Source organism: Peromyscus eremicus, chromosome 13 (assembly GCF_949786415.1).
Source record: "Peromyscus eremicus chromosome 13, PerEre_H2_v1, whole genome shotgun sequence".
NCBI lineage: Eukaryota > Metazoa > Chordata > Mammalia > Rodentia > Cricetidae > Peromyscus > Peromyscus eremicus.
The window spans coordinates 46,203,511-46,221,910 of NC_081429.1; the positions used below are offsets into that span (position 1 = coordinate 46,203,511).

The window sequence follows — 18,400 nt, forward strand, 5'->3', positions numbered from 1 at the left end:
GAGATGGCTCAGCAGTTCAGAGCATCTGTTCTTGAAAAGACCTAGGTTTGGTTCTCAGCACTCATGGTGGGTGGCTCACAATGGCCTGTAACAACAACTTTGGGAGATTTAACATCCTTTTCTGGCCTCCTGAGATACACATATGTGCACATACACTCAGGTACACATACACCCACATAAAATAAATTAAAAAAAAAAAAGCCAAGTCAAGATGTATTATTAGGGACCTAAAGGCAAAATCCAAGGTTGTGAGAAGATCAATGACAACATGTCTTGGAGAAAAAGTTTTGAAGTGGGTATATGTCCCAGGGATGGCCAATCAATCACAACTCTCAAGACTTCTCAAAAGCCCGAGGAGAAAGGCTGTAGGAGCATTAGCTAGTTAAGAGATGCAGTGGTTCACTGGAGGAAAGCCTTCCAGCAGAGACGAACAGAGGATCTCAGAATCAAAATGTATTCTGAGATGATACAATTCACAGGTCAAGCTAAACCTCGTTTACCTCCCTCTGGACTCCTCGCATACACACACTGATTTTGAGATAGATTTCCACTGATGGATAATTGTAAACAACGAAGTTCATCAGTAGGATGGATCACACTAAAAATGAGATGGACAAAAGTCTTCCTCAACAACAGAAATTAGCAAAAGCTTAAGTAATGCTTCATTAAAAAAAACCAATAGATATACTAACAATAATAATCTTTCAGTTATATTTCTTATGGATTTCTTTAAAAAGTTAGTTAAAAACAGTGTAGCTCAGTGGTTAAATACCTGCCACCAAGGCCCTGGGCACTGAACCACAAGAAAACAAACAACAACAAAACCTCTTTTCAGCTCACAACTTGTGCTGTATTAAAGGAAAACATCACCACCCTCAACATATTTATTGTTGAATAATGTATAATGATACGGCAAGTGTTATTCCCATTCTAGCTTAGCCAATCCAGTACTGGGGCTTTAGACACAACACTCTGCCTTCATAAGTACACAGTACTTTTTTTTAGTACACTGTATTGTTAAATAATGCCTTTTATCTGACAGTTGGGTAATTTCATGGCTCAATATACAACACTACACAGCTTTCTAAAGAAGTAAAGGCACACTGGTATAACACTACCAATTATGTCAGCTTTCATTTCCACCTTAGCTTTAGATTCTTAAAAAGATTTCTGATGTTTGTGAATGAGGAACATTATGGCTCTAATTTACATATATTTGACTACAGGTTGGCCACTCTCCCATAGCATTATAATATTTCCACTCTGATAATTTTTTTTAATCACTTATATAAAGCCTATAGGAATGATACACGACAGGGCTTCAATGTCAACTTGCATAAGCACTAAGCTTAGGTAGGGAGAGACCACTGAAACAGCAGAAAGGGACCTGAAACAGAGGCGGTGGTGGTGCAAGTCTTGGTTGGTAAGGGTGGTGTGAGATTTGGTGGTGATGCTGCATAGGTGAGAGTCTGTGTATGTGTGCCCTGAGGGCATGTATGCGTGTGGGAGATCCTGTCTGTGTGTTCGTGTGTGCGTGTGAAAACATAAAACGTTGTTTTGAGAAAATATAAATGTTATACAGCTACCAAAGTTTGCCATGTAGTGGGCACTTTCCACTTCTTATAAATACCACATGTTGCTATTTTTCATAGAATGGAAACTTCAGCCAGCCGACAGTGACCCTCTGGACAAACTATATTATTTCTGTATTCCCTATTAACTGTTTTCCTAGAGCCTATGGAGATGCTGATAAGTCATATTACTCTATTCACTCTTACAGCGAGAGGCAATACAACTAACTATGAACCAAAACATTAGGATCCACACACACATTCTGCACACACCTATGGATTTAGGAAAATGAGAACACACCAGTTACCACGCATCTTCGATGTGAGTTTCTTTAGAAACCTGTAAGAGGAGCTGGTGAGACAGCTCAGGGAGGAGGGCCTGAGATCAGATCCCCAGCACCTAGGTAAACAGCCGGCATGGAACACTGCATCTGTGATCCTAGGGATAGAGAGGTGGAGACAGACAGATCCCTGAAACTCAGCAGAGAATCGGTCTAGACTGTCTTAATAGGAGGAGCAGGACTGAGGAAGAGCACCCTTTCCCCAGCTGTCACATACCCTTATAAACATGTACACACACATATACAAAAACACATGCTTCACAAAGAAACTTCTAGGAATGTTTTCTTTTCTTTCTTTTTTTTGTTTGTTTGCTTCATTTTTTAATTTAATTTTATAATTTAATTTAATTTTACATATTTTTTTCAACTAGGACAAATATCTCAAGACAAGGATTATTAATTGAAATTGTAAGATCCACCATTTTTTAATTATCAATTAAAGTTGCAATTTAATTTGAAAGCAATGGTAGACAAATAAACTGTTTTTCCTCCAGACCAAGATTCTATAAGTTGTATGAGCCACCTTAATTACACATCAAAAATATTAAAAAACACTCAACCTAGAATAACTAAATGCATTGCTGAAGGCTAAAATGTTAACATTACACAATCATAACCCATTACAAAATTTTCCTTATCAAAATATTAAAGAAGGCAATGACCAAGAAATTGGCAGATAGAAATAGCACATGGGGGCGGGGATTTGATTCCAACATAGCAATCTCCACACAGCACAATTAAATAGAGTGTGTCAGCAGTTTCTGGGTACTTGTCTAAAGACTCAGTCTACTTACTGACATGTTCCATCACCCCTTAACATAGACTGCACTAGTTTTATGGCTCTGAATACAAACACTCCAAGATTCACAACTGCACTGTCAGATGAATCTATCTCTGAGCCCACATTTTGCATCATTAAGTAATTATTACTTGACAGTCTCAAGCAAGCTTACCTCAGTTGAGGGCCCTCAATCTAGAGCTCATTGCTGCCCAGCTTCTTTCTCCAGCCTCCAATGACCCCATCCACTTCAGCACCTGCCTCTGCACCAGTTCTCAGTCTTGCTCTGTCTTAATTCTCAATCTAGACTTTAATGGCTGCGATCATTCATATATTGAAACTTTCTTCCTTAAGTCTACTTCTTGAGAGCACTTTATTCAATTAAAGTTAAAAACCATTTCTAGGTTACACATTTACTATCTCCACTTCATTGTATACCCCCCAATGTTACTGCTGGAACATCAAAGCTGAATAGCTCTGAAGAAAAGAGAAGACAGCAGCATCCAAAGAAGCCCATTTTGAGTCATATTCTGGAAGTTCTAGGCTGATATGTTCTACAACTGGAATTTACATTCCTGCTCAACCATGTCTTCATTGTTAAAACCTTAGAAAACGCAATTTATATTTCCTGGTAGCTGTCTTCTCATATGCAATCAGCTACAATCCCTATACTAGCTCAAAACACGGAGAGGAAAATGAAATATACAAGACATACACAACACATTACAGAGTTTTCACACCCGCAAAAGCAAGCAAGCACATGTTGCCACTAAGCAGATACATGTTTTCCTTGCTGTCCTCTCCACCTCACCCCACAGCCCCAAACGTGAAATATACCCTGCAGATAGCTCTAGCCAGAGACCTGGTTTACTTTATGGTTCCATAGGTTCATACTTTTATAGACAACCACAACTGTACAGCCAGTGGACATGCCAGTGTATCTTTCCTGTCCCTTACTGCGTATGAGCTGCTGTCAGTATCTCAGTAATGAAAACAATACAGTAAGAACTTTGAAAATATGCTGTCTCACATTATGGTCTGCACATCTTCGGCATAAACACCTTAAAGTGGGGTTTCTAGATTAAATAAACTAGCAATGTCGTTAGATTTTGCCAAATTCCCCTCCATGGAGTCAAATCATTTTGCATTTCCATCAGCAATATAACCTCCCTTATAACCTCACCAACATACTGTCAAGTTTTTGGGTTCCCCATCCCCCAAAGAAGGAGCTGCACTTTTCATTCACATTTCTCTCACGTGTGAAGTTTAAGAACCACTTGTCTGTCACTTGTCCATTCATCTTTGTTATTTTATTGACTCCGTTTCCTTAAGTCAGCCTATGTTAGTCCCTAGGCAACACTGCCTTTCGTTCAGGTCACCACTGGCATTCCCTCATTTCTGCCCAGTCTCCCAGCTAGTCTCTTGCATATATCCTAGTGCAGTCTCCCAAAGCCACTAATATGGTCTTTTTCACAAAGAACTTGCTCCCCTGTCTATAATCCTCCAGCGGCTTCCCATTACAACCAAAGTTCCCATTGTTGTCAAGGCCAACTCAGCATAGAAAGGCCTACCTAGTCCATCATCCTTCTCTAGACATCCTTCCTCTCTACTGTAGCATACTGTGTCTCATCCTTTCTGTCATCACCAAGTTTGGTCCCATATGAAAAGCTCTCAAGGGAGCTGTCTACAGGGACGCCTTTCCTTACCCCCTACTGCTCCTCTCTCTTTTAGGAAAGTTCACCTATTACTTAAAGACAATAGTTAGCTTTCATTACCCCAGTATGAAACTGTCCCTTTCCCAATCATTACCCTCTATGACTTTCTTCCTACCAGCTCATTACATTCTTGATGACTCACATACTGTCTAGTCCCACCTGTCTCTGGAACAGAAGGATCAGGATTAGGGGGGGGGGACTACCTCTTCTATCACTGACTATATCTGGAATACTGTCTAGCCATTCAAAGATAGCCAACAAGCACGTTTAGGTTACTCAAACCAGTCGGGCATCTTTCAGTCTTCTCTTACTTCTATGCTGTTTCTTGATTTGTCATCGGCAAATGACACTACTGACAGGCCTCCTAGAGCAGTGGCTTTTCAGAATTAAAGACATGAGACAGTTTACTAAAATCACAAAATCTCCACTAGGAATTTAAATGACTAGTAAAAAGCCAGTGTTACCATCAAACTGGCATAAGAACTAAATGCCCTTAACACCAGTGACATCTCTTAAGGCACTAAATTGTAAGACTAAACATACCATCTGAATTCTATCCAGAGGTAGACGGCACCAATCATCAAAATCTGTTTTTCTCTTAGGAGAGTATGCATAATTTTACTATGAAAGACGTCTAGCCATAAGAGACAGGTGTATCAGATACTACAGCTATGGTACACTAAGTGGTTAAGAAAAAGCACGCCATAGAGCAGTGAGCACTGGCACAGGAAGACATCCTGGAGCAGGCTCTGGACATGAAGCATTGTTCCAGGAACAGGAAGCAGCATACACAGACAATCTCATTTTTATAAAATGAAATGTTTACAGGAATATGAAAGAAGAATATCGCGTTCAAGAAGACACGATACCAAAATATTAATAAAAATGGCTTATCTGTGTTTTCTTTCTTTCTCACTAACACATTAAAAAATGGTTAATAGTTACTAGAAAGGGAAAGATTCAGAGGTTCTCCCACATCATATTGCCAGTTCCTTCCCTACTATCCCCTTCCAAGGGGCAAGGTCACTTGAGAGAACACTTTTTCCCAGCCAATAAGCACAGCTCCTAAAGTCAGAACATGAAAACTGCATAGAGGCTGAGATTTAAGAAGCCCCAGTACCCTGTTTTGTGTTACTGATGTCATTATCCGTTTTATCAGACATGGTGTTAGAGCCAATGGATTAGGGAACACTGATCTATGTACTGTGGAATTCCTAGAAGTGACTTTGAATGCTCTAAAATGTTTCAAAAGAGAATGAAGCACAGCATCATTTATTCAAGATTTTATCTAAGAAATCAGAACAATTCAATTCTTCTCTATAAAATAGACTACTTTCAAGCTATTTCTCAGTTTCCAAGGAAACTGATGTAAAATTTTCTGAAATAAAGATATTAAAAGCAAACTTTCAATGTGTTTGTATATAGTTTGTATATATTTGGTGTGTTTAGTCAAATGCTGAAATTTCTTATCACTTTACTGAGTGCCAAAGAATTTAATTTTACAAAGTTTTGGCAGCACTAAGGATCAAGCGTAGGAGCCTGTACTTTCTGGGTAAGTAGATATTATACCCTTAAACTAGTCCTGCAGACCTAAAAATGAAACTTAGAGGAAACACTGACATTTTAATGGGAATATTAAGAAGCTCAAATTCTATGCTTACAAACTCATTTTTTCTTTTCAAAATTTCTGACTTAGCATTCCCTATCACATAGTTCTGTGCTTACATACCTCTCACCAGCCTTTCTTAATGTCCTCTCAGCAATTCTCAACTTCAACTCATGGTTACCAGAATAGACCCATTTACATGATCAGTAAATTTAGGTCACATTCTTTCCTCTCCCTTTTCTCATTTTCACTGAGAAGAACACATGAGACAGATATGAGATCTAAAGCAAATGCTGCCTTTGCATCAGTTACCTGCAATGTCACTAAAACAGGGGAGGACTAAGAACCAAGAGCTCTACTGGACAGATTAAAATAGAGTATACATTCTCAAGAGTCCAACCCAGCACATCCACCCCCTCCAACATTAGTCCTTTAGAACAGTTCACGCAGAAGCAGCTTCAGTGATAGCTTAACTTTGCATCCTCATCAGCAATAGTGAGAATGCATACAGGCTTCCTTTGTATTTGGAAGGGACAAATGAGCAAACATGAAATTGTGTTGTAATCCCTCAAGAATTATAAAAAGGTCTTATTTGGACTCTCACTCAATACTACCCACATACTAACTGGTTTGTAAACCCAGAGGCTTACTTTAAAACAGAAGTTTTCATAAAACACACATACACATAGGCGTGCAAGCAACCCACTGTTTAAAGATACAATTACTTTTGTGTTTTTATAATATTTAAATATTACAAAAAGTTACAAAAGTGTATCGATCATGGGCCTTAAATTATTGTAACATGAAGACACCAACGGTCCAGCTAAAGTTAAAAGGTTATAAGACATTCCTCTAAAGAAAGGAAATCATTTGTAGCATTTAAGTGAAACAAACAGGCCAATCTGGCTTAAACTACTGATGATGCTTTGTCTTACAAGTTCGTAGCCTTCAAGAACCATCCTGTTATCCGGTATTACTTCTCCCTAGACTCACAGGTTTTCAAAATTCTAATTATAAAGCATCAAGCACTTCTCTTCTCCCTCCTACCCACCCACCCAGCCCACCCTCCAGTGGTTCAGTGCGCCGAACTTGGCTTTTCCTTCAACATGCTCAGCACTGAATAAAATTCTCCAGGCGGAGGTGGGGAGGGAAAAAGAGGCATGGAAATAAACACTACAGGCACCTGTAGGGGCTTCATCCTAACTCCCAAACCTTCACATTACTAATTTAAGGCTAAATTTTAGCCTTTGACTCCCTTGAAACGTCCGGCCAACAATCTCTCCCATCCCTCTTCCTTCGGAAGAGGTAAAGTAAATGAAGTTTTTAAAGTGGCGATGTATTTATCAAAATGAGAACTTTAAAGTGAGCAGAAGACCCAGGGTAAACCTGTGGGGGAAGGAAAACGGGACTTTAACGTAGCCCTGGAAGAAAATACTGACGTCTTTCACAGAAGCCCCCTTGCCCAATTTCCTTTCTTTCTGTGCTCCAATTATAATTGGAAAAAATAAAGCGCTTATATTGAAGATACTTTTAAAATCCTATTTAATACCATACATATTTCTGTAGCAACCTCTACTTGAACGTAAATAAGAGATCCTCAAATAGGCTGGGTCTGGATTGCTCTAATATCAGTTACCTAACTGGTTCCAGGAAAGTGGAACCATTAAGTTCTTACCTTAGGTACCATCTGGCTAAGTAAGGACAGGGAGATGGGATGGCTATTCCAAGGTTAGGGTCCTGGGAGTTTTATTAAGAAAAAGGGGCACTTTATATACAGACACATGAAGTCTTGATAAAGCCCCAACTGGACGGTACCCAGCATTACAAAGAGGAAGGGGTGCGGGCTGCAGGGTCCCAGGTCGGGATGAGAGAATGGGAAGAGGGAACAAGAAACCGGGCGTAGGGGGTGGGAGAGAAACTGGCCAGAGGCGGCCGAGAAAGAATAAGGGGGGGAGACGCGAGTCACAGCCTTCATCCCCGGTGCCCAGGCCCGCGCCAGCCTCCTGCGGGCAGGAAGGAACCCCGAGGCAGCGGCCGCCTCCCAACCGGACCCTGGGAGACGGTGGAGGCCAGAGGTGCGCCGCGGCCCGGACGCGCACGCCGCCTCCTCACCTTCGGGCATCTCTCGGTCGCTGATGTGCTGCAGGTGGTGGCCCTCGCCGGCTCCGAAATCCAACTCGGCGGGCTCCACGGCCGCAGCGGGCGCCGGCGCTACCGCCACCGCGTCCCCGGCCGCCGCCTCGTAGACCTCGGACTCGTAGTCGGGCTCCGCCGGCCCCGCGCGCCGGCCCAGCTTGGGGCTGGCATTGGGGGACACGCAACAGGTCAGCGTGTTCCCCATGGGGCGCGTCCGCTCCGCTCGGCCGCCGCCTGCGCCTCCGCTCGCCCGGGACTCCGCTCCCGCCCCCTCCCCCAACAATGGCGCGGTCGGCGCCGGCAGCCCCGGGCTGAGCGGGGCTGCGCCCGCCCGCACTCGCCGCCGCGCCCGCCGCGCGCCCGCCCGCCCCGCCGCCGCCGCCGCCCGGCCCGGGGCAGGGCTCCGGCCTCGGCCGCACCCCCGCCGGCTCGCCGCCGCCGCCTCCCCACAGCGGACTAGTCTGCGAGGGCGGCGACCAGCCCGGCTTATTTAAAAGGGGTGGGGACCCGACAAGCGCTGGGAGACGCAGCCACTGCGGGCCGAGAGCGCGGCCGGAGCTCCTCCTCCTTCCGTCGCCGCCTCCAGACTGAAGGCCGCTAGCCGGCTCCTGCCAACCGGAACGCGTCCCGAGGTCACCTGGTGACGGGCAGCCAATCAGACTCGGACTTCCCTCCACGCGCCCGCCTACGGCCCAGGCACGTGACTCACAAAGCCCCGCCCCATCCCTCAAGCCGCGCGGCGCGGACTCGGGTTTCCATTCATCTTGGGCAGCCGGGGAGCCGGGGGTCCCGGGGGTGAGCTGCGACAGTTCGCTGCTCGAGGCTGCGCTTCGAGGCGGGCTCCGAGGGCCAGGTTTGGTGGAGAGCTGGTTCTGTCAGCAGCCGGGCTTCTCCATGTCTGACAGCTTCCCTTTGCTCACCCAAAGTAAGTTGCACCGGACTTGGCCGGTTGTATACAGCTAGATGCTCCCGTCTTTCCAGTGTTACGTTTTTCGCTTGCAACTTAACCATAGCAACCCCGGGGCTCTGGTCTCACTCTCAATAAAGAGTTGTGACTGTGCCTTGCATGAGGCCCGAGGACACGTCACCCTTCAACTTCCTCGTACGTAAAATAAGGACCAAACTCGTCCCTCCCAGCTCAGAACAACCGGGAGCCAGCAGCTCCCATTTCGCCCGTTTTCTCCCATCCCGCGACAGGCATTCCCAGATTTCCTTTCTTTAACTAGCAATACAGAGAGCAGTTTTCTCCTACAACATTGAGAACCACACGGTGGGGTACCTACAGTTCTAATTGATGGAGATGGTAGAGGACAATTAACATTTAGCAAGCGCCATGTACTGGTCACCATGCCAACGGAGTTCCCTAACTCTAAGTTTAAAGCAATGTTGTTACGTCTCCCAGATTTTACTGGGGGGGGGGGGAGTGCGAGATGCAGAAATTAAGTAACTTCCCTAAGGTTACATAACTGCTCAGGCATGAGCCAGAATAGTCCGGGTGCCGGGTGATCTAGATCACTACCCACACCTTAATGTGATTATCCCAAAGTACCAGTGGAAGGAAGTCACACTTGGGGAAGGTGACAGAGACTTAGTATTTGGTGGTGTTTAGTTTAAGAGTAATCTTTTCACGTGGGTTTTTTAAAAAAATACCTTCTCTAACTGAACCTTCAACTGAACCTCTGTTCCAGAAGTCCAGGCTCCCAGTGCATGCAGGCAAATAAGAAGCAAAAATTTGTAGCGTCTAGCTGTCTTAGTTCACACTGCTGAACTTGGGATACAAGCACACCTATCTGACCCGAAAGCCAGTGAGGTGAAGAGTTTGAATGGTATACTGGAAATAGTTGTTGAAGTCTCACGTGAGATTGGAAAGTCACTATCAGATACATTTGTGACTAGGTCACCCTGGACAATAAGAAGGAAGAGAATGAAGGACCAACCAGTGAAGGGAGCATATTCATTCTCACAGGAGGGAAAGATAGGTAGGCCCGGCAAAGTGCGGTGGTGGCTGAGGGGGGATGGACTTCTACACGTGTGTGAGGTGAAATAGGAAGTGCTTAGCAGCTGGATATGGGGGGGCACAAAAGTAGAATGCAAAAAAAAAAAAAAGAGGCTAAGGTTCTGATTTAGGGGACTAGGTAGATTTTGACGCCTCTCTCCTAGCCAGTTAAAGGAGGAAGCATAAGACTGGAGAGGAAAATAGTTTTCTACATTCATTGACGTATGGCAATGAATCTCTCCGAAAGTTGGATGTGAACCTCTGTAAGCTAACTCCATCTTGTGATACCCCAACTTAAACTCTTTCAAAAATAGCACTTACACTAAAACAAAAGAGTAATTGGGGGAACGTTTTTCTACAGTTTACCTTCTAAGAATGCTGCTTTGGGTTCCTGGTTACTTCTGTGGAGCAACTTGGGATCTATGGTTTTAGTAAATGAGGAAGATAAAGCCGTTCAATGAAACAACGGTAGAAGTCGTATTAAAATCAGAGAACACAGGAAGTAATTGAAGCCATGGGTGCCGGAGTGGCTACCTTAAGATGTATATTAAAAGGAGGTCTCGTGGGAGGGAAGGAAGGAAACTTGGAGAATGAGGGGATTTAGGTGGTATTAAGGGAAGGCTGCAAAGATGAGCTGTAGCTGATTGTGTAGCTCTCGGTGAACAGGCACTCATCCTCTGATATCTTAATGGACAGAGTGGGATGCTGCCATTGGCTATGGCAGCTGGGCTGGTGTGTGTGTGTGTGTGTGTGTGTGTGTGTGTGTGTGTGTGTGTGCAAGTTAGATGGTGAGGAGTAGGGAAAGACATAGGAGTTGAGAAAGTGTATCGGTGGCTTTTCTTGTCACTGTCACAAAATACCTGACAGAAGCAAAGGAGGATTTATTTTGGCTCACACTTTAGAGAGTAGAGTCTGTCATGGTGGGAAAGGCGTGATGGCGGGAGCTCTCAGCCTGCCACTTCTCACATTCTAGTGAGGCATCAGGAGGCAGAGCGTTTCTGGAAGCCAGAAGAGGGATGTCACTTCCAAGGCCCTCCCCCCAACAATCCACTCTGCTAGCTAGACATACACCAAAGGTTCCACCTCTTTCCCCACACAGCACCACCAGCTAGGGACCAAGGATTCAAACACAGAACATCTCCCATTGAAACCACAACAGAGAATGAGGCGAGGCTGGGAGAGGACCATGAGCTCAAGGCTAGCCTGGGTATATAGTGAGACCTTATTTGAAAAAAGATGAGGGAGGGATAAGAGGGGAGAAGAAGGCAGAGGGTGTATGACTAAAGACATTTTCTCCCTGGTCAGTGGTGGTGCACCCCTTTAATCCCAGCACTATGAGTTCGAGGCTAGCCTAGTCTACATAGCTAGTTCCAAGACAGCAAGGTTACAGAAAGAAAACCTGTCTCAAACAACAACAACAACAAAAAACAAAAACAACAACAAAAAAAATTCTCCTTTTAAGATGGAAGAAAAGAGCCGGACGGTGGTGGCGCACGCCTTTAATCCCAGCACTCGGGAGGCAGAGCCAGGCGGATCTCTGTGAGTTTGAGGCCAGCCTGGGCTACCAAGTGAGTTCCAGGACAGGCGCAAAGCTACACAGAGAAACCCTGTCTCGAAAAACCAAAAACAAAAAAAACCAAAAAACCAAAATATTATTTGTGTGGGCTAGTTTTATGTCAACTTGACACAAGCTAAAGTCATCTGAGAGGAGGGGACCTCAATTAAGAAAATGCCCCCATAAAATCAGGCTATAGGCAAGCCTGCAAGGCATTTTTTTAAAATTAGTGATTGATAGGGGAGGGCCTAGCCCACTGTGGGTGGGACCATCCCTGGGCTGGTGGTCCTGGGTTTAATAAGAAAGCAGGCTGACAAACGAATGGAAACACATGAACTATGAACCAATAGCTGAGGAGCCCCCAACTGGATCAGGCTCTCTGAATAAGTGAGACAGTTGATTAGCTTGATCTGTTTGGGAGGCATCCAGGCAGTGGGACCGGGTCCTGTACTCAGTGCATGAGTTGGCTGTTTGAAACCTGGGACTTATACAGGGACACTTGGCTCGGCCTGGGAGGAGGGGACTGGACCTGCCTGGACTGAATCTATCAGGTTGAACTCAATCCTCGGGAGTTTTCGCCCTGGAGGAGATGGGAAGTGGACTGGGGGGAAGGCTGGGGGGGGGGGGGAAGAACAGGGAATCCGTGGCTGATATGTAAAATTAAATTATAAAATACAAAAAAAAAAGACACAACTAATTTAAAAAAAAAAAAAAAAGCAGGCTGAACTAGCCAGAACACAGCTCTCCTCCATGGCCTCTGCATCAGCTCCTGCCTCCAGGTTCCTTCCCTGTTTGAGCTCCTGTCCTGACTTCCTTCAGTGATGACTAGTGATGTGGAAGTGTATGCCAATTAAACCCTTTCCTCCCCACATTGTTTTTAGTCTTGGTGTTTAGCACAGCAATAGTGGCCCTAACTAAGACACCCTTGCCCCTCAATATTGGTAAAGAATTGGCTTCAGGATCCTGCAGATGCCACAGTTAGAGGAAGCTGAAGTCCTGGTATGAAATACACGATATTTGCATAGAACCTGCCCGTGTGCATTCTCCCATGTATTTCAAGTCACCCGAGTTATCTATAACACCTAATGTCAGGGCCATATAGATAAGTGCAATATGGTAATATTTGTAGAGTAATGACAAGAAACAATGTATGTGCCTGGTAGAGATGCAAGTTATTTAAAATATTTTCAGGTCACTGCTCACTGAACCCATGGAGGCAGACGCCACAGATACAGAGGACTAATGTCACTTCCCTCAGATGTGGATAAATTGAAGAGATATTTGAGCAAAATCCGTGGAGCTCAACTCTAAACAGGTATATCACAAAAGGGGAAGGTGGCATTAGTTATTCTGTCCAGGCAGTTAAAAGAAATAGCAACAACTTTTGAGGAAGAGTAAACAGAAATTAAAGAGATACAAAGTATTTGTAAAAAGTATGGGCATTTGCAAACCCTCTACCACATAGAAGACCACAAAAAGGACCCAAGGGAGTGTTAGCCTTTAAACAGGAAGAAGAGGTTACTTCAAAAGGCAAGGGAATTAATTTTTAATTTAATTCTGTTTAAAGCATTTAGTTAAGTATTGATGACAAAAAAAAAAACTGAACAATACATTAAAACACGGGAAACCACAGTGGAATGGGAGTGTTCAATGAAGCCTCCTTTCCATAAGACCTAGTGACTGTGTTCTGTTGTGAAAATATTGTCTGAACTGCTAGAAATATCACTGCGTACTCTTTTAGATGTCTTCTGATATCTTGAGTTCCAAGACACTGCCTGCACATAACATAAACAGATATGCAGGGCCCTAGAAATTAAATAATTAAAAGCACAAGCAAAAAACCTGTGAACCATTTCTTTGAAAATATTTAACTTTCAAGGAATAGTAGAAGACAATAAGTTTTAAAATTTCCCTGTCTTTCTGGGAGAGTGATATATAACTGAACAAAATAGTAATCCTGTGGTAATTATTAGGTGAAAGTTGAAGTCTACAAGAGAAACTGAGGTTTTGTTTATATGAGCCTGCAGTAAATTCATGGTTCATCTTCGCTGATTACCTGTTCAGTTGAGGAGACAGCCTCTAGCTGTTGTATCTTTATTCTACACAGCATAGAGAAAGGAAGAGGGACATCCAGATAGCATAGTTTTACATGTCATCGGTTTACTCTTACCTCCTTTTAAGTTCTCATCTCCAGTGTTTGGTCTCAGCAGTGAAAAGTGTGACGTATTACTCAGAGTAGGATTTTGTGGATAAGTGATATGTGTATATATTTTTTCTTAAGTAGAGAATCTATGGTTACCATCATATTCTCAAAGTCTAAACAAAAATGTTAAAGAATTATCACACTCGGCATGATGTAGAACAACTTGTTCTTGTTCTCTTGTTCTTAAATTCAAATAATCATAACCTGCTTATTTAGTCATTTGATGGTACTGGTAGGCCCATCTTAATAAACTGTCTGAGCGTTCCTCAACCGTTCTCCCATCTTCCTTCCTTTTGTAGTAGAGATGAGAATGCTAATTTATTTGAAATAGTGCTCTGAAAAAGAGTGTCAGTTCATCCCATCAGGACAGATGCCCTTTAGACAGGTGACTTCTGGCCCCAATGTCATCTGTGATAGAGTTCCTAATATTGGGGCATTTTATGTGGACGCTCTAGGAAAAGCTTGCATTTAAAGAGAGACTGAGTGTTTTCTTTTGCTTTCCTAGGTCTCTACTTTCCTCCATCTCATAGGTTCTGTGTGCTTCTGGTATTTTATCTCCGGCACAGAGGCTGCACCTGAACCTGCTGATATTTTAACTACTGTCTGAGACCCCCCCTGCCCCTCAGTCGGTGCCACGATACTCAGGCCATGGCCTGGCAGGACTTCTGGTCCCACTGGCACTGGCCTTGCCACTGCTGCCAAATGTATTTTTTAATTAAGTGTCTATCATTCTGTTTACCTCTAAAGACTCAGGGGTCAGATGTTGGGGTGAAAACCTGCTAGCTCTCAGGGGCCAAGAAGCAACCAGCGGACCTTCCTTATTGGCCAGAGACCCAGCAAGAGAGCATCTCTCCACTCTTCCCAAACCAAAAAATACCTCAAATCTCCAAGTTCCTCCTTCCTCCTTCCTGTATGTCTCTTTATCCATATTCCTGGCTCCTCCATACTCTATGATGAATTCCTGTCAACTAGTCACTGGCTCTGCTCCCTGATCCAAGGTTCATTCTATTAGCACACTCTCGGGGTTTCACAGTGTGATCAAATATCCCACAACATGGTTTCACTTTCCTAGGTGCTAAAATCCTTCTCAGCCTATTGGTGGCTCTTCTTAGATGTATAGGGACAGAATAGTGCTTAGGGTTTCCTAAGTCAAATATCAGCTCTCTTCCTTGCTCCAAGGACTGTCATAATATGTGATCTGTGCCCACGTGTTTGATGGGCACCCTCTACACTTGACCAGGAAATAAACTCACTTGGAATCTATTTTGGAACAAGGCAGCTACAACTGTTCCAGTTGTTGTTGGCACAGTTCCTGTCAATATCTCCTCCCTCCATTTATCTGCTTCACTGTTTATTTCTCTTGTGTGCTATCTTAGGACTTTAAGCTATGTCAACCCCTCTTTATATTTATATTTTCAACTTTATTTATGTGCATGGGCATTGTGCCTGTATAGTGCCGTGCTCTTGAGGGCCATAGGAAGGCACTGGACCCCCTGGGACTGGAGTTACAGACAGTTGTGAGCTGCCTCGTAAATGTTGGGAATCCAACATGGGTCCTCTGGAAGAGCAGCCAGTACTCTTAACTGCTGAACCATCTCTCTGTCCCTACTTATTTTTTTAATTTTTTTTTTTTTGTGTGTGTGTGTGGTGTATGTACACACAAGTGCAAGTGCAGGTGTTATGAAGGCTAGAAGAAGGCGTCAGCTCCCTGGAACTGGAATTACAGGTGATTGTGAGTTGCTACAATACAGGTGCTAGGAACCAAACTTGGGTCCCCTACTAGAACAGTATGTGTTCTTAACTACTGAGCCATCTCTACAGCCTCTGAACTTATTTATTAAAGGGAATCTTTGCCCAAGTGAAACAAGTTTCTCTTACATTAGAAACATTTTCTAGCAATGATTTGACATGTTCCCTCCTGGTTCTTCCAGAAGCCTTTTGACAGCAGCCTCTTCAAATAAGCTGACATTAGAAAGACAATGCTGGAGGGGGAAGAGGAGTTTCATTAAACTTGACAGCCCTGAACAGTCTGACTACTTTGTAGCCAGGTTTGTCTTCTCAGAAACCCAGCCAAGACTTAGGGCAGGAGCTTTTTCTTATAATGGCTCTATTGCCCTGATGTCAAAATAATCTTTATCATCCCAGCACTAAGCCTTCCCTGAAGCACCTCTAGAATCATGCTATCAGAAGACATTTGCACAGCAATCTGGGTGGATGCAGGGGCCGGGGATCTTATCTTGGCAGATGCTTGCTGTAGAAAGCATTTTTTTTTTTAAAGAAAAGAAACCCCCAAACACCAACAACCTAGGTTGTCTTAGACTCCTCTGTGGGGTGAGCCTGCCTGTTTGAATTGGCTTTCCAAGGATGAGTGGTCAAGCTTGACTTCTTGAGGTGTAGACTGTGACCCCAAATTTAGTAACAGGACATCTGCTGGGTGCTTAGGTATAAAAGGACAATATTCTCCTCTGACCTGTGTCTTTCAATGTCTTTCCCACAGATGGAATAGGTTACTCCCATGAAAAAATATCCTGGTTATTCGATAAATAACTGGGGGGGGGGGAATAGAGGAAGACTGAAGCTATAGGAGTGATTAAAAACTCAATTATCCAATCCAGTGCTGTCCTGTTCTTTGCAGCCAAAATCAGGAATCCAGGATAGCGGCTCAGCTTGGCCATCTGGTCAACCTATACTTGTTCTCTGGGTTTTTTTCTGGAGCAGTTTGTTCTACAGTGCTTCTCTCATTCCCTCAAGACAGGTTCTGTCTCTTGCTTGTAAGGAGTTATTCTGCAAAGTCAAACTGTAGAGCAATATGCTCTCACATTGTATGGTAATTGCTTTCATGTCTAGCAGCCCTGTGACAACCAAATTCTGAGAACACAAGTCTTCTGTTCATTTTACATATCCTTAGCTAAATCTATACCTAACTTAATACATTTTTTGAGTGAGTGCATAAATGAATAAAAAAGCTGAATAGCGTGTACCAACATCAGAAGTTGAGAACTATTTAAAGCCATTTTTTTCCAGTATCCTCTTTCATGCCTCTGTTTCTAGCTTCTAGTTTTCTGTAGCATCTCTTTAAAACAACTGTCATTTTATGATAAGTTCATAACTTGGGGTCAGGAAATGAATCAAGTCACACATCACTGCTTAGGAAACAGAGGATACAGCTGGAGTAGACCAATTTAGCAACGGAAATGACCAAGTTGGCTTACCAGCAGTATCCATTCGGACTAGAGCTTAGATCCTCCGTTCCTCTCCATGCCTCGACTCTGAGGCTGGAATGCCCGTGATGGCTTCTTCATTGCACGTCAGGTACCAGGTTTACAAAGTTTGGGACATCTAGGGCTACTATACACATCATGGTTCTCTCAAGAGCAACCAGATTTCCTACGACACAGATGTGTAATGCCAATATGTTTCATGTTTCCAGCAAAGACACCAGTCTAAAATTACAGAGGAAGAAGAGGAGCTATGGTCAGCTTCATTCCTTATTGGAAAAACCCTTCAAAGCCAGGTCTTGTACTGTTGATCTTATTTATTCACTACTTGACAATGGATAAGCTAAAGTTATTAGAACCAATCTTAGTACAGTATCCAGAGAAACATTGACCCTGTGGACTTTAGGAGTCTGTTTGTTTGTTTGTTTTGAGAGAGGGTCTTAGGGTGTAGCCAAATTTGTGATCCTCACTGCTTAGCCTTCCTAGTGCTGGGATTACATGTATGTGCCACCAAGCCAGCAGCCTTTGGGTTTTTAGTAGATAGAAAGAACATGGGTTCACGGATATGATCAGTTATTTCCATTTTATAATGTCTCCTTACACATTGAATCAAACTGAAAACAGTAATAGGAAAAAACATTCAGACTTACACACTAACAACCTTACATTTTTCTGATAATTCTTTCCATAGAGCAACCTAGGATCTGTGTTTGAGCAAATGAGGACTCCTACAGAGAAAGAAGCCATTGTAGAAGAGTGTCCTAAATGAGATTATCATTGCGGCTTCTAACTAGCAACTGCTATGTGGGCACACACTGAGTGCAAACTAATATCCATGACAGTCACCTGTAATGGTGATAGGTCAGAGTCTCAGGCAAACCTCCCCTGGGCCAGCAACATGCTAAACGCATTATATAAAGGTAGTAGAATGATGGTGTCATTCACTATTGTCTGTTTTTGCAGTGAGGTATGCAAGGTCTCTGTGCCCTTCTCCAGAAGTGTCAGGAAAAACCTGCAACGTCTGTCAACCCTGCTTAGTGTTCCTTTGAGTCAGAAATCATGCTTTGCTGGCATTTTGTTTCTATAAAAGAAATGGAAAAATCTGACCCTCAGAGTCCTCAGTGAGGTGAGAGCCATAAGGAGTCAGTCAGCATTGGTGCTGGGTGTCTTAAATGGAGAAAAGGAATAAACATGGTTAGAAAAATACACAGTCTAACTGGTTTCATAACAGGTACTTGACCAAAGCTAAACAGAAAGTGAGCAGTGCTAGTTCTGAGGCTC

The 18,400-nt window shown here is 43.6% G+C and overlaps 1 protein-coding gene and 1 long non-coding RNA gene across 5 annotated transcripts in view; one reads left to right on the plus strand and one right to left on the minus strand.

The window, feature by feature from the left end:
- Ccnyl1 (cyclin Y like 1) overlaps window positions 1-9,190 on the minus strand; it is a 37,132-nt gene extending 27,942 nt beyond the window's left edge. For 2 of the 4 annotated variants that reach the window (XR_009382541.1, XM_059278143.1), the window contains exon 1: window positions 8,124-8,416. Coding sequence is in view for 3 of the 4 variants with exons in the window: in XM_059278143.1 (XP_059134126.1) it covers window positions 8,124-8,352 (229 nt within the window). In the remaining variant the exon portion in view is untranslated. Of the gene's footprint in view, window positions 1-8,123; window positions 8,417-8,784; window positions 8,900-9,067 lie in introns of those variants that run through there. The other 2 variants (XM_059278145.1, XM_059278144.1) reach the window with 2 other exon arrangements.
- Window positions 8,601-18,059, plus strand: LOC131923210 (uncharacterized). Its single transcript, XR_009382542.1, has 4 exons — window positions 8,601-9,072; window positions 12,890-13,013; window positions 17,332-17,415; window positions 17,811-18,059. It is a non-coding gene; the product is annotated as an uncharacterized LOC131923210 (long non-coding RNA).
- Window positions 18,060-18,400: the final 341 nt, after the last annotated feature.